Raw genomic sequence first — 16,944 nt, 5'->3', positions numbered from 1 at the left:
TAACCTTGGTTCCCTTGATTACTCCAACAAAAACCAAAGAAAGAAAAACACAAGTAACATCTTAAGAAAAGAAAAAGGATTTGCAACACAATAAAATTACGTTCTTTTAACTTATATTTTTCTGCATTTCATTATAAATTAAAAATGAGAAGCAATTTCAATTTTTGATATAATTTTTTGAACGCCAATAAGTTACCAGTATTTGGCCAATCGGTCAGGTGGCTTACGTATCCACAGAAGTGCGCCTTTAATATGAGAGTAAGAATGGAAACTATATCAACTGTGACGTAAGAAAAAGAAAAAAAAGTTTCGAATACATTTTAATTCATATGCTAATAAATACAATCTATTAGACATTTTAAATGTGAATAAAATGCATGTTGATGCACAGTGCAGCAAGATAACATAATTTGTAACAATCTATAACAAACGTGTGCAATATGTAATCACATACTCTAACTTTACTTATTTAAGCAGTTTATCTATTTTCACAAATTCGCCATTGGTTATCATTCGCGAAAATATTTTATCTTTAAGAAAATGGCAACTTTCAACATACATAACGCGAAAGTAAGTTCAATTTTAGTATCCCTTTTCAAATTTAAGTCAGCAAACCATTTTACATGTTGAAAGTTTCATTCATTACATTTCTAAAGTGGTACTTTTATAAATATCATCGTTCGATACAAATTTTCACTGATTCTTTGTTTAACAAACAAATCCATGTAGCATATATTTCGATAGAAATAAAAATGATTGTTTTTTTTCAAACAACCGATGGTTAAAGTTTCATTCGTAAAATACTAATAGTCGTGTGTATAAGCCAAACTGAATGATATTACACGACACAAGTGTTCATTTACATATATATTATATAAAAAACAGCTTTAAACTAGCCTTCTACATATCTACTTCACAGTGAAATGAATTCTCCGTGTGCAATGTAATACGAAAAAATAGTTTCATTCAAATATCTTTTTTTTTTGTTCATACTAATAATTCATGATCCGCTATTAACCACGCATTCAATCACATAGTTTGTCGCATAAATTGTTAATATAAGTCAGTTGCATTTCTATCCATGGTGTAGTGTTTAAGTAAAATATAAAGTTGGCAGAAATTGCTACATGTAAAATGGTCGATCAAAATTCGAAAACTGATGAAATATGGGTATGAAATATCGATATAATGGAAAAAAAACCCGTCACGGTTACACAGCCTAGGACCAAGTTTCAAAAAAAAAAAAAGAAAAAAACCCTCACATTTTTCCTCAACGCAAATTTCAAACAATCAAATGGCCTTTGATCAAGTTATTTTTTTTAGAAAAAAAAAAACAAGGGAATTGGAGGAAATGTTCAGTTTAATTTTTCATTAGTAGTCAACCGGCCCTTGTTTGTACTGAAGCTTACCTTTCAATATTCTACTATAAATCCGATGAAAATAAGTAGATGCAATTTAAAAAATTTCTCCTATATATTTGATAGAAATATGTCAATGCAAGACAAACGTCATAAATTCAATATGCATCTCAACAAATATATGTAAATAACAATTAGAACGTACACATACACACACACACACACACACACACACACACACACCTCATGACCCATATTTGGCACATGAATATTAAATAATACTAATTGGATGATGGAATAATATTTTGATAAATTGACTTTTGCACCAACATATTATATAGAAGTCCGAGCTTCCTCGTTTCATCTAACGAGTCACCTAACTAAAATACTCAGTTTTAGCACTTAAACAGATATTTTACTATCAAAATACCGTCTGATTGTCATTTCAAGGAATCTCGTATAACTTCGATGTTCCTCACTCTTGATACCGTCCATAACCATGACTAGAAACTTAATAAATACCAACAATGACGTTTGTTTACGTCATAATAAAATACGCTTGCTTACGTCATAATAATAGACGTTTTGTTACGTCATGATAAATGACATTTGGTTACGTCATAATGAATGACGTTTGGTTACGTCACAATAAATACACTTTATGGAAACTTCGTCCATGTCGTACATTATTCTAAAATCTACTAGTCCATCGGATTTCGATGTCGTCGAAATTATCTAGTTTTACGAAAACTATCCGTCAAATACTGATCAATCTTTCCATCTAACTTCTCCTTCTTGTTTGAAATAGATTCTAAGAAAATACTGCATCATTTCGTTTTTCAAGCTGATAATTTTAGTTTGGGGAATCTTGATGTCAGCTGCGTTTGTCCATTTATGGGCGGTAACACCGGAAGTTCTGATTTCACTTTTGGTGGCGCCGATGGATGAAACAACTTTCCATCCATATACATTTGACTTCCAATATGTATAAATATACCTGCAGTCAAATTTAACAAAAGTGCTATTATGACTAGTCCCACTGAATATCCAACCTTAAAGTCTATCATGCTTGCACCAGCACCGAAAAGAATGACTCCTAAAAATCCGAAAAATCCTGTAAAAAGATAATGTTTGTACAATTGAAAAAAATGTTACATTCATTTGTTGTCAGTGAATTATCGTGAAATAAGTGTTTTGTAAAAATAGATGATTGTTGATGGGTAGATATCAAATTACTTCCTACCAAGCGTCGATACACAAGGTTTTATAATTGTAGGTGTATCAATACGTGTACATTAAATCAAATATGATGATTCAACTGGAGTACGCAGGTCTTTTCTGTTCCGTTTGTTTTTTTTTTCCATTTTGCTTTCCTTTCTTTCTTGTTTGTTTTAATTTATGGTTGTTTGTTTTTCTTAAGATTTTTGTTGGTTTATATTAGTTATCATATGAAACTTATTTTCCACTTTATAGAATTTCTGGACTAACTGAAAAAAAAATGAAATTGGCAGCCAAAAAGTAATTTCAATACGGCCAATCATCTCAGAATATCATGTTTATTCTATCAGTAGCTTTCCTCTGCTTTATTCTTCTTTTGTTGAAAAAAAAAACAGCCAAAAAAAAAAAGCATTTTTAGGCATCTGACATTGATGTCGATACGCGAAAAAAAGCGAATTCAATTTGGCATGAAAAAAAAAACCGCACAAAATAAGATAATAATATTATAATAAAAAATAAGAGAGAAAAGAACTATATTGTTACAACAATAGCTGTACTTCAGAAATAAATATACATGTACCTGTTATATAGGCGGAAATTGCTGCAAGTCTGCCGACAGTTTTTTCATCAAACAAACTGCACATGTACAACAGTATAAATAGAACTACCAGCACGTAGCCACACATAGTGAATATTTCGAACACACCGGCAGCCATCACACGTCCTTTTGCTGTAAAAGAAGAATGAGAAAAATATTCACGAACCAAACCCTAAAAATGACGAAATAATAAAGTATTGCAAGTAAACTGTATCATAAAGTTATATAGCGGGTTATTTTGGCTGGTGTAAAATGTGGCGATTTTGAGGCAAAAAAGTATGACAATAAAATTTGAACATTCTAATTTTGGCGGATGTTATGTAGTGCACAAATAAAATCCGCTAAATATTTAATCTGAGCTGTCTTTAGACAGACTGCTGGAAATACGCTAAAATTAGAACACTGCAAAAATTATCCACTATGCGGTATATGTCTTAGTTTTATGGAAAACAGACTGATCAAGTAGCTGAATAAAGATACTACTCAAGGTAACTCTGCAAATTTCCCATCATCTTTCGAATTGCATTAACAAGTTAAAAAGCGAACCTTGAATGAAACGAGATAAATCAGAACGGAAGCCGGTTTCCTACAATTATAAATTTTAGGATTTCATCAAATCCTTCCTCAACTTAAATCGTGAACGAACAACTTGCTCGAAAATTGAAACTTGATGAACAACTCAAACTCAATTTAAGATTTGTAATGAAACCGGACCCAAACTTCGTATATCGGTTTTAGAAAAAAAATTAAAATAATATAAAATTTCTATCTGGATTTCACGTTTAATGATTTCAACATTTGCAAACTTGGTAACTTTTAGCTGAAAAATGGATTCCTGACAGTGCAGCAATAGTCATGCATTTGTATTATAATTAAACATATGAAACTATTGTATTTAAACAGGACTGAGATACATAAAATCAATGCTAATATTAAAAGAAAAGAACACTTGAGGGTAATGAGATACATACTTTTAATTCAAGCGTCAAAAATAGTCAAGTGGTTCTACATTCTGACTGTCTTTAAGACCTTGAATGCAGCAGATATATTGGAACATTTCAAGGCATGGGCATGTTTTATTAGAAGATCCACCCTTTTGTCGTTTGTATACATTGTATTGAATTTCTATAATTCATTATACCAGTTGGTACCTACTAAGTAAACATCAATGGAGAGGGTTTTAATCGTCTACTTTATCCGTGGGGTTTTACATGTATGTCTAAGAACTAGGCCAAGATCTTTAAACAAATCAAATATTGACTAGGGTATACAGTTATAAACTGATTACATCAAAAGCCGAAAAGATTATTTGAAAGTTCCAAGGATGTGTATTTTATACAAAATTGGCACTTAAATTGGTGAATGTGGTCTCCTAGTTGGAGCTTGCGTTGATTTACAATATTGAAATAATATATAATCGGCCTTGAATTTTGTTTTAATTTATATTTTACATCTATTGATAAGTTCGTCATTTAGTTCCTGATGACGTACATTTAAAACCGTGCTTCCCACAAACTGAAGCAGTATACAATAATCCAAACAAGCTTTCAGTCATAACTCTTTAAAAATATTCCTTGCTAACAATTTAGGTACGCTTTCGAATTAAGTAAAAATTAGTTTGTAATTGAAGAAAATTTAGGTAAATAAAATTAAGAATTATTTAGTACGTTTTCGAGGAAACATATATGCAATCTAGAAGTCATGTCTGATATCAAAAAGATGTGGCATGATTGCCCATGAGACAGTCATCCACCAAAAACCAAGTACAAACAAGTGACCTTCTTTTGGTTACCACGCGGTCGTCAGTGATGGGCAAAACCCATACCACGAAGCAAGTTGTAAAAGTCATTTTTGAGTAATTTTTTTGTACAAAATTTTATTGATTATTACGATTTAAACATGAAATTATTTCACATTCTTTCCTTATTCGAGAATATTTTGTAGTTTACATTTGTAATAAAATTTCGAAGATTAATTCTTGTTATGTCAACTAAAACAATTTTTCTAAAAGGGGTACATTAAGCAGTTTTAGTTTTCTTTTACCTCATTCAAAATAATGTAAGTTCAGTGTTTTAAATCTAATGATTTTGTAGACAACAGTAATCTGTAATCTGATCATTGGAGTTAATTCATCGCAATATTTTTAAATGAATTTACAGTAAAATTCTGACATAATGTTTTAAATATTCCACACTTTTTCAACTTGAAAATATAGGTACAGTTATAAATGCAATTATGGAATTCATTTAACAAACGAAATACACTAGACTTTTGCTTGCAATAGTTTACTTCGAATTTACATTTTTTTTTATTTTCATCATATATCATATTCCAACTAACATCCGATTGATCAGTGATCGATGTTTTGTTTTGAACCAATTTGAAAGGTAAAGGCGTTTGGTATTAATCACTGTCTCAATATACGTGTAAAATGTACCAGTCAAATGTATTCTGTCAGTAGTAATGGTTCGGGTGGGGGGGGGGGGACTAATGTGACTCTTAGCATTGCTTCAGACAATATCAACCTTTTCATGTCGTTTATTGCATATATTCTTTAACTTTGAAAGCTGTTTCATAAAAAAAACCGAATAAATATGAATACTACAATAGTTCAAAATTATTTTTTCACTCATAATTATTGTTATTTCTTAATATAAAACATGAATTTAATAAAGGAAAATAAAATACAAATAAATCACATAAATTAATATCTACGGAGTTCAAGATTTGTTATCAAAAAGATATATGGGCATGTACAGTTAAAAACCTATTCATGACGTTCAGATCCCGATTTCATAAAAAATCTCAAATTGTGATTTTCTGAAATCCTTGTTAAATCAAATTTCGACCAATCAGATTTCGACCAATCAGATCATTTTAAATAGAAGATTTTATGAAAAAACTCATCAATAATGGACATTCTTAACTTTTTTGGCGAAATCCAGTTCAGAACTTTGGTTACTTAGTTATAACGTGCAACTAATTTAATAATCTTTTTGCATCTTTTGATCATGAACTCGTGGATCGTTATGATGTATCCATCAGCACCATGAAAACTGATATATTCAACGGGTCATAGTTTTCCTTCCCTCGTTTGTCTACCCCGGACTTGACTTTTATGAGCAACTCGGCGGGTGTTTCTAGAAAAGCAGAGGACGCTTACCCTACCGGTGCACCTGGTCCATGCTCCCAGTTTTTAGTGGAGTCCGAGTTGCTCATTTATTTTTGTTACTTTGTATGTATGATTTTAATTACTTTATGTTCTTTGTTATGTATGTCTGTTTTCCATGTCTGGTCTTTGTCCCTGGATTACATTCTTTTGATTACCGCTATAACCTTGGTTCCCTTGATTACTCTTTGCATGAATCATCAAAGTAAGATTTAAAATCGGTGATAAAATGAAACATTAAAGTATATGACAAGGAAACAAGTGCTTTAGACGGGATCAAAAGAGATCATAAAATCCTATTCATATCTGGTTCATTTTCTTTCGTCTTGTTGTGCTTAAGTAGATGTCTATGTAAGAATCATACAAAATATGAAAAATGTGATAAACCCCAAAAAAGGCTACATGTTTTTATTTTTGTAATTAAGTTGTTTTATTGGTCTATTTATGAAATGTGTAATTATTCATTCAAATCTGCCTGCTCTTAGGAGATAATCAACATTAAAAATCGAATAGATTCTATTGTATTTGAGTGTCATTTACAGAGTTATCTCCCTTAATATTGAATTCTACAGTGCATTCTATACAATTTGTATCTCCTGTGAGCACGGGTTATACGAAAAACCAAATGTTCATTTCTATTTACTGAAGCATTTTAACAAAATACCAAAAATTAAAATATGTAGGCTTTCGAACCATGTATCACATTTTGCATGATTCTTAGCTGGAGTACTGCTTAACACGTGTTGAATATAAGCTTAAATAAATGCCCTGCATTATATGATAAATGCATCGGTAGAAAACTGCTATGTCATTCACGTAAATGTGTCCCCTCTACTAAATAATTTTAGGGTTTGTATTTTCTGCATGGTTTTGAAAAGATTATTTGCAGAGAAGTGTCAAAATGATTTGTCATGTCAAAACATCAGAAACTGATTTATTTTATCAATGCAATTGCTAAAATGGGCCATAAGAAAATCCCCTTAAAAGTTGAAGGCATTAAATTGCCAAACATTTTGAGTTATTATCAGTTTTCTTGTCTCAAAATAGAATAAATGTATAAACTGTCGATTGCTAATTATTGATTTTCATGTTAAATTCGGACTACTCCTAAAGTATACGGAATGTGTATTGAATTTAAGTATCGGAGTTCAAACACAAAGTTGTGTTCGAACAGATATAGGCTGTTAACTATGCATATTAATTTCTTTGACTGACTTATCCTTTATGTCGTTTAGTTATAATTCTATTTTTTATTTCTCAAACAAAAAGTAAATAAAACTGAAAAAAATCTGATAGGGCAAATATTTGACTGATTAGAATGAAGTAGACTTTGAGCTGTAAAGTTTGACATATAAAAATAATGGGTCAGTATTGCGTTAGGCAATGCTTTGCAAACATAATACTGTCAAACCACCCCTATCAAGTTACATGTATAACCTGTATTCCTTTAAGGAGGTAGACCCAGGGTAAGGGACCCAACTCTTACAAATCATTGGAACGTTTGTATGTTTCATTTTATATTAATCTCATGCAAGTATTAAAGTAACTCAGACGTATTTCATTCCGTTTCAAATGATAGATTGAAAGGCTTTGGTGAAATTGAATATGATACAAACATATCACTGATTTAAAGAGTTATTTCCATGACCCTAGGTCTACCTCCATTAAGTTCATTCTATGTAATATAAACCTGTATATAAATAACACCTGTCTTATGTGACCATGGTTGTACTCTCCCTTGGGAGGTAACTTAAGACAGTTCGGCCTGTACTTGTATGACCACTAATCGTTAATTTGATCCTCTGTTCTACATATTAACATCTAAATGAACTGTCCCGTACTACCATACATCGTGTACTAAGTTGCAGTCCTAGATTAATCCTACGAGGAGGAATGACCCGGCCAGCGAAAGCTATATTTTTATATAGCCTAGCTGGCCAAGTTGTCTAGGGCGCTGGACTTAGTTCAGGTGGTGTTGCCATAGAAGTCACAGAAGTACGAATTCGAGTCCCGCGGAGGGAACGACCAACACTTTGCATCGCAAATTTGACAGTTCAAACATCGTTGGGAATTTGCAGACCTTTCTATACGTTTATATATCTTCCTTGTATCAATTTGATCCGATGGAACAGTGTAGCAAAAAGTCGTCACATTCTGAGACGTTTGTATATATATATATATATAATATATAAAGTAAAACCTGTCTAAACAGGACCATTAGAATACGAAAACCTGTCTAAACAAGACACTTTTTGAAGTTTTGATTTATATTTATTTAAATTGAATTTGTACCTTGGTAAACCGAACACCCGTCTAACCAAACCAATTTTACTGTCTGTCAAAAGGAGTTCGGTTCAGGGTGGTGTCATTATAATATACTTAACAGGACGTATTTAACTTGGAATGTTCCTACATGGTAAACATGTGTATTTCATATTACTGCTGCATATGTGTTTAATTTGTATTAACTTATTTTCTTTAATGTGTAAATGAGTTCATATAATATACCGATTATGACACAATATGGTGCGAATGCTATTTAATCACTACCTGTATATTCACGCTGCAATGGGAAAGGGAGGTTTAGCTGTAAAAAAATAGATATAACCCACCATTTTGTTTGAAATGCCTGTACCAAGTTAGGACCAATGGGTACTAGCTGCACTATCTATTTTGCCAGATTTGTTTTTGACTTGAATTGATTATGGATCGGATAAGTTTCCGGTAATTTTGTTGTCACCCTTATGTGTAACCAGTCTTTGAGAAAAAAGTTTTGAATATTGTCCATTATTGTGAGTATCTATTATTCGCACAGTTTAATATAAAACCCATTGCAACTATTGTATGGAGTAAAACTCTACCCTGGCATATTTTTGGCGACAATGTAAAAATTGCGATACGTGTAAACACTGAATTAAGAATGATACTTAATAAAATACACATCAAAACTCTTTTTATTGTCAAATTCAAGATTACTTTTAAAAGAGGTACATTCAAAAGAAAGGTAGCAATCTGACAAGGTTACAGAAACAGCACATTTGTGGACGTCTATTTCAGGACTACCATTTTTACACGTGTGGTCGTCAACAGTGATGAAATTCGACCTGAGACGTTCGTATTAAATTGTATAATAAGATTTTGTACTCTTTCTTTCCTTTCTGTTGGTTCTGGGTCAGTTAAATATTATAATCGGATAAACTACTTGTTTCATTGTGGGATAGAATAACACACCGAATTATCTCCACGTAATAATTAAACACTGTTAAATGAGGCTTATAATTTGTATATATTGACAATTGAATTTGGGACTATTATTAATATGTGTGTAAATGAGAATTATTTAGTGTAAGTTTTTGTAAGAATTAGGCAAAGTGAGAAAAATTAAAAACATACATGTCAAAACCCCAAAGATCTGACAATATAATTTCACCCAAAGATGCTATATCTATATTAAAAAAAAACACGTTATTTGATATCTGCATTACTGGATTTGCTCAGGATTCTTTTTGAGTTTTAGAAAAATGATGTTTTACAGAGATATCTGCTCTTGAAATGTTCATTTTAAGTGCGTTTCAATGAAACTATAACTTACTTTACCAATATGATATGGAAACAACTTTTTCTTCGATTCTGATGATGGACATAGGCAAATTAAACATTGAGAATGACGTTTTTTTTTTTTCATCCCATGTTTCACCCATTGCCTTATTCTTACAAACACTGACACTTAATTTCTAAAACTTGGCAACGGCAAAAATAAGAACATGGATGTTTATTTGTATATAATTCGTTTCATGAAAATAATCTTGAACTGTCAGTTGAAGTCTTTTCTCAATTTTAAATAGTAATAAATCAGCATGTATTTGGAAAGATAAACAACAAAATTTCCAATTACTTGTATTACAGATAAAATTAATTATTAGAATCTCATTCCCTCCCGCCGCCTCCCCCCCAAAAAAAATGACACAAAAATTTAAAAAAGTGACGGGAATATCAAAATTAGGATTTTGTTTTCGCACCAGTTCCTGGCATTGAGATATTATTACACACAAATGTTTTTGTGACTAAAACAATGTTTCTTCTCTGAAACTGATGTGGTAATAGAAAACATCATACCTATACTTCAAAAAGCTAAGATCAGGCTAGGTAAATCTGGTAAAAATTTAGAATATTAACTCATCCCAATACCCACATGTTGTTGTAAAGATAAAAATCTATCATTTAAGTTATCATTGCCTAACAGTTAATGCTACAAATATCATTCTTAGAAAGCATATCATTCTTCTAGTTTACAGTGCGAAACATTGATATTACTTATAGAAAGATATTCCTTAAAATTTGATATTTATATCAAAATTGAACATGAAGATCATCAAACAAAGGGTGAAGCCAGAGTCACATAGCAAATTAGTGTTCATGAGATGATGAACGAAATTACTTATGCAATGAAAAAGCATGTTACTCCTGAAATTAAATCTTCAGTTATTCAAAAGAGAAATAAATTATTTCTCGTCGATCAGAACTGTAGTTGTTTCGTCAGCATATACTTTAACCATAGTATACAGTATATAAGTACGTTTTGTAAATGTAGGATTCAATGTATAAGATATTTTATTTTAACAATTTAAGCTTTTGAAATTAAAACAATACTTCATTTTCACTCATCCTTAAATTCAATATATAAAGAATTGATGCTATCAAAAATCGATGAATATCATGATCATTTGAGAGTTGAATGAAGATATTGTATGATAGGTAATTTTCGCTGTGTGGTAATTTTGGCGTCTTTTAGCGGTCCGTCTAAAAACGCCAAAATGAATTACGCAATACATTTACTCTGGGCTTCAGTGATCAATGTAACAACTAGTATCCGCTGATATTAGCAACGCCAAAATTTTTGCCATAAAACCGCCAAATTTTACATCCGCCAAAATAACCCGCCATATGGTTTTCGTGCATGCAAAAAATGGATTGACAGTCTTATATCAATTTTATAAATTTTGGTACACTGTACATATAGTTCAAGGAATACCCTATCATCAATAGCATCATACAATGTAATCAAGTGGATATTGAAATCGAGATCAAATATAAACAGTCGAAAAGAACAAGTAAGCAAAAATATCTATATAGAATATTACACCCAGCACCCAAAGTTTTGAAATAGTCAATATAAAAAATGAGCTTCATTGTTCAAAATTGGCTCAGTTACTGGCTATGTTACTTTTGAATATGTGACGAACTTATTCATGTTTTGCACAAAAATAAACAAGATAATCACAGATTACGATTTTGAGATCAGAAAAGGGAGAAAAAGGTGGAGAAAACGAAAAATGAATATACACAAACCCTTTGGATAAGAATACATTATTCATGAATGTATTTATAAATCTCATGATTTAATTTTTTTTTTTTTTTTTTTTTTTTTTGGGGGGGGGGGACTTTTCAAATAAACAACACCACGAATGAGAACACGTGAAAATTATACTTTTATAATCAAGGTTATTTACCTTATTCCAAACCACCAACTGATTTGTGTTAAAGAGTATTCAACTGAACCAAGATTTTAGCGGAAATTAAAAGAATGTAATCCAGAGACAACGAGCAGACATGGAAAATACACAAACACAACAAAGAACATAAAATAAAACATACAATATAACAAAAGTACATGAGCAACTGAGACTCCACTAAAAACTGGAATCATGGACCGGGTGCACTTTCATATTTACTTTTCACTTATGTTAATTTTCACCTTTCACAGACGACGCAATTAGATTAGTTTCTTTTATTTTGAAAAGTTGATAATCACAATAAAGAGAAAGTTAAGAATCGGTATTTATTTCTTTCTTTAAACCTCAAACGGAAGTAGACTGTTCTAAATTCAGTAATTATTCGCGTTTTTTAACGAATGCAAATATTTACAACTGTTATGATTGAAGACGCGGGTACAAGTATACATTCACGAATTCTACAGAATTCTGCGTTGTTCGGTGAAGCGTATAGAAAGAGATGCGTAATAAAATCATAATTCAACCATTTTTTTTTTAATAAATTTTATATCCATTAAAAGGCTAGTTTATCGATTTACATCTTTTACAGTGTAGACGTATATAAACTTTTACATTTTTAAAATATATTTACAATATTATTCTCGTTTTTATTGGGTGAAATGTCGATTAAATTATTTCACTGTAGACGTCAACGCAGCTGTAACCGACATCAGATATATTGTATTTATCTAAATAGATACACAGGCAAATATTTTTCACGTGAGAGATTCATGTTAATCGAGCTTCACATGAAATTTAAGTGAAATTCACATGAAATTGACATGATTTTCATGTGAAATTCACTAACACTAATCTCATGTGAACATTTTGTGTGAATTTTACGTTAAGGCTCAATTCACCCGAATTTCACGTGGACTCTGTCACTTAGTTTATTTGCTCAATTCAGGTGAAAATCATGTGAAATTCGTGTGAAAATCATGTGAAATAATTTTGCCTTTGTATGCACGAGTGGAAACTAAACAAACCCCACGTATTGCATTGTAAAATATGCATAATAAGTAAACTTACCTGATGATGAATGATAATAATTATGTGTCTCATAACATAACTTGTGTATGTCCGTCGTGCATGTTGAAAATAGTCCGGAATGTACACTGCCGTCGTCCGAAACCGCCCAATATTTAGTCAAAAATCCAGTCAGGAAGAAGACCAAACTGACAATTTCAACAAGTCCTGAAATCCAGTCCAACCCAATACGACAGGGGCAGTTTACCTTGCAAGGCATATCTATGGATCCTTTTGATATATTAAGCTTCCTCAAATTTTGGAATGTTTATACATTAATTTAAAATTTGTTCTTTTAATATCCGATTGAAATAAAAACTTGACTCTTATTCTGTCAAATATGTATTCGTTCTTTGTAGACTGGCAATTTATCCGTCATGGTCTTCTTCCATTTTATTACATCTTAGTCGAAAATGTGTTACTAAAATTTACATCCAATGCACCCTTCACTATACCATGTTAAGAAAACTGACAGTGACTAATTCTTTGCGTGTGTCAAGATCTCTAAAATTTTATCAAATTCCCAGTACGAAATATTTGGTCTCAATCCTTCAATAGTTAAAATACTATAAGGACGGGTACTTTGTAATTTGGTTCCTATCCAATAAATAAGACTTCAAACTAGGCCTGGTTTTGCCATTTAAATCAAATGTATAGGTCTTAAATATTGAAAGGATTATGATTTGGTTGCCTTAATAGACTGTACCGAACATGGAAGGTTCCAAACGGGTTAATTTTGCATTTACAGTTTTTTTTAAATATCGAGTAAGAACTTATTTAAATTGTATAATACAGCAGTGTCGGATGTAGCTTCCAATTCGTTATTTTTTGTTTGTTTTTGAGTATCACTTGTAAGTACTACTTTTTTGGTATCTTTAACTTCCTAAGTATTAGGTTCATATGCTTCTTTTGAGAGGTTACTCATTATGAAAAACAACATATCGAAAGAGTAATCAAGGGAACTGAGGATATAGCAGTAATCAAAAGAATGTATCCAGGGACAAAGACCAGACATGGAAAACAGATATACACAACATAAAGTAACTAAAATCATACATACAAATTAAAACAAGCAAATGAGCAACTCGGACTCCACTAAAAACTGGGAGCATGGACCAGGTGCACCGGTAAGGCGTCCTCTGCTTTTCTAGAAAAAAAACCCGCCGCCGAGTTGCTCATACAACAGTCAAGTCCGTGGTAGACAAAAGAGGAAAGGAAATATCGAAATTTGTAATATTAATTCAAATTAATTGGAATGTCTTTATGGATTTATTGTAAAGCTTCATTTCTTAAATTATATAAGAGCAAACATAAACTTCTCACTATAGTAGTGATCTGTCTTTATTTAACATTTTTTTCATTAACATTAATTAACATCTGTATAATGAAAACCGTAAAATTTTCGTGCCGTCTTTTTTGTGAGGTTTCTGCAATTAATATACATTCGCACAGTTTTGAATTCGCAATTGTCCCCAAATTTGAAAATTTTGCTATGACGTTCTTCGACGAAAATTTTCACGACAGCTTAATTTTCGCGCGACGGCTCTTCCGCAAAAATTCCACGGTTTCTTGTAATTTTTTTTAATTACATTTATTAAATAAAATATATGATTCAGTCGCCATGACTAATATAAAAGAATGAAAAATATGTATACCATACCAGCCGAAAAAAAAAAAACAGTGAAAAAAAAGCAAGAAGTTATACTAATGTTATATCATTTTTAGATAACAGTTTTATTTAATATAAGGGAACAATGGACATATATTTTTTTAAACAAACCTGTCTACAAATACAAATGTCAAAAAACGTATCTATCTTTTAAATATTGAGATATAAGATAAATTTGTCATACGCACATTTCTTAAACATTAATTAAAATCGATGTAACATTTCGTTTTATTACTTGTGAATATTTTGATGCATCAATCTTTATATAACCATTACATTTAATATCCTTTTCACCTTCTTTACAAAATTAATGCATCATCCGCATATGGAAAGAACCAATGGTACTTTTCTTCGTCTTCACATTAATTAGTTTAATTGACTTCACCGTCTACCATGAAGCCCAATACAGCATCTGTTGATCGAAACTCGATGTAGACGCTGCAGATTGCTCTCTCAGAAAATGTACGGATCTGGTAATTTCAATAAAAAATGAGTTATTTTAAATGATCGCGACGACTCCGGATTGTCAAACAACGTTGGATTTAAATAATGTTCAGAATTCCGAAAGACATGTCTGTAGCTGTTAGAAAGAGAGACATAAATCTTGGAAACATTTTTTTGCCTTTTCGGGTTATAACCTTGTTCAGTTCTTGTTGATTATTTTTAAGAAAGAGTAATCAAGGGAACCAAGGTTATAGCGGTAATCAAAAGAATGTAATCCAGGGACAAAGACCAGACATGGAAAACAGACATACACAACAAAGAACATAAAGTAACTAAAAATACATACAAAGTAACAAAAGCAAATGAGCAACTCGGACGCCACTGAAAACTTGGACAAGGTGCACCGGTAGGGTAAGGGTAAGAGCAGGGAAGAAATCGCGTACGTTTTAAATGGATCAAAACTTGCTCATCTCATCTCTATTAAAAATTCATTATTGCAAGGGCAATGAATATAAAACAAGTATATACATTAAAAAAGTGTGTATTTTAGTTTCAGGTCCGATTAGAATGAGAGTTAAACTAATTGATAAGACAAGTGTCGGTGGTTGAAAATTGCCATGATCCTTTTTATTTATAACGTACATTTTCTGAATATCAGATAATGTCATTGTCTGGTTGTAGAATTTGTCTTTTTGGTTCGTGTGCATTTTTCACATTATCGATTCCCTTTGTTGATAAGTATAACCAATATTTTGACTGTAAAGAACATTATAGTAAAGTAAATGCATCCAACGTTTCACATTAAAACAGCACATTTAGCATTTTTTTTTATAAATAGTGCAGGACACTTAATTTAAAGATATCTTAAAGAGAAATCAAGAGAACAAGGACCCAAGCGGTAATTTAACAAATACATTATCCGAAGATACCAATTTGAAAGACATTAGACACACATAGAAACTAATGTAAGTGAGGAATTATGATTTTCAATTCGCAGGAGAGGCCAGGTGCATTGGAAGGGTAAGCGTCCTCAGCTTTAATTTCTAGAAACACCTTCTGAGTTGCTCATAAGATGTCACGTCCGTGGTAGACGAAATCAGTTTAAAATTCCCTTTATAGGAATAATTTGTTATTATCATATTTATCATCAAGTAATGGGTGCTCATTTTCTTCAAAATGTTTCATGTAAATATCCAGGATCTAAATTTTGTCAAGTTAATAAATCAGTAAGCTACACCTCTATTAATGCAGTACTAATTCAACATGTTGGTACATTTATCTTTATTCTTTCAAAGTGTCCAAACATGTGGATAGATCATGACCCATTCCAAAATATATAGGTCATCACTTTGTGATACTTCTGACCGTCCTAGTGATTTGAAAATATCATTCAAAGAATTCGCAATTATTATGTCTATACTTCTGAATTTTATCTTAAATGAGCCAGAAATTTCAGAAAACTTGCGTTATATGAAAAAAAATCTGCTTCAATTTACTACTAATTTTCGTTTCAATTACATGAATAGAAATGCCCTATTTGGGTACCCCAATCGGTGATCAATAAACATGTATTGAACACTTCGTAATCTATGTAATACATATTGAGGTACTATTTCACATGCAAATATTTAAATGGCACTTCGGTAGTTTTGTGGACCAAGGTTAAATGTATCCTAATAAAACAAAATTGAATCACGATGCTTCAAGTCCCAAGGGGGATAAATCATTTCAAAACAATAGGCCAGACTTCTGTCTTCTTTTCCTTTAAAATACGTTAAAGTTAATGAGTGTAATGTTTTTGAATTAATGTCTGCAATAAAATTTTGCTTCAGATGCACAATTATCAAAACGTAGACATTAATACAATTCATCGGGTAATTTTCGTACAGCGTTAATTTCACCGTATTTTG

General features: G+C 31.4%; 1 protein-coding gene across 1 annotated transcript; it reads right to left on the bottom strand.

Moving 5' to 3' along the window:
• Nucleotides 1-304: 304 nt before the first annotated feature.
• Nucleotides 305-13,563, bottom strand: LOC148597982 (uncharacterized). The gene is made up of 3 exons (XM_088561140.1): nucleotides 12,925-13,563; nucleotides 3,157-3,306; nucleotides 305-2,472 (listed from the first exon to the last, which is right to left on the bottom strand). Exons 1-3 carry the CDS (start codon nucleotides 13,139-13,141, stop codon nucleotides 2,198-2,200), a joined length of 642 nt encoding a protein of 213 aa, XP_088417266.1. The 5' UTR covers nucleotides 13,142-13,563; the 3' UTR covers nucleotides 305-2,197.
• Between the last annotated feature and the right edge of the window lie 3,381 nt (nucleotides 13,564-16,944).

Source organism: Perna viridis, chromosome 14 (assembly GCF_037379345.1).
Source record: "Perna viridis isolate PV_CMFRI_1.1 ecotype Kerala chromosome 14, ASM3737934v1, whole genome shotgun sequence".
In the NCBI taxonomy this organism is placed as follows: Eukaryota; Metazoa; Mollusca; class Bivalvia; order Mytilida; family Mytilidae; genus Perna; species Perna viridis.
Note: the sequence above shows the minus strand (reverse complement) of the source record. Positions and strands in the feature narration are given on the sequence as shown.

Bases quoted from the DNA above. Each gene is read 5' to 3' on its own strand.
- LOC148597982 (XM_088561140.1), bottom strand. From the start codon at position 13,141: ATGCCTTGCAAGGTAAACTGCCCCTGTCGTATTGGGTTGGACTGGATT. The intron at 3,307-12,924 runs GTAAGTTTACTT...CTTCTTTTACAG, and splicing joins TTATTATCATTCATCATCAG to CAAAAGGACGTGTGATGGCT. The intron at 2,473-3,156 runs GTACATGTATAT...ATCTTTTTACAG, and splicing joins AATTTCCGCCTATATAACAG to GATTTTTCGGATTTTTAGGA.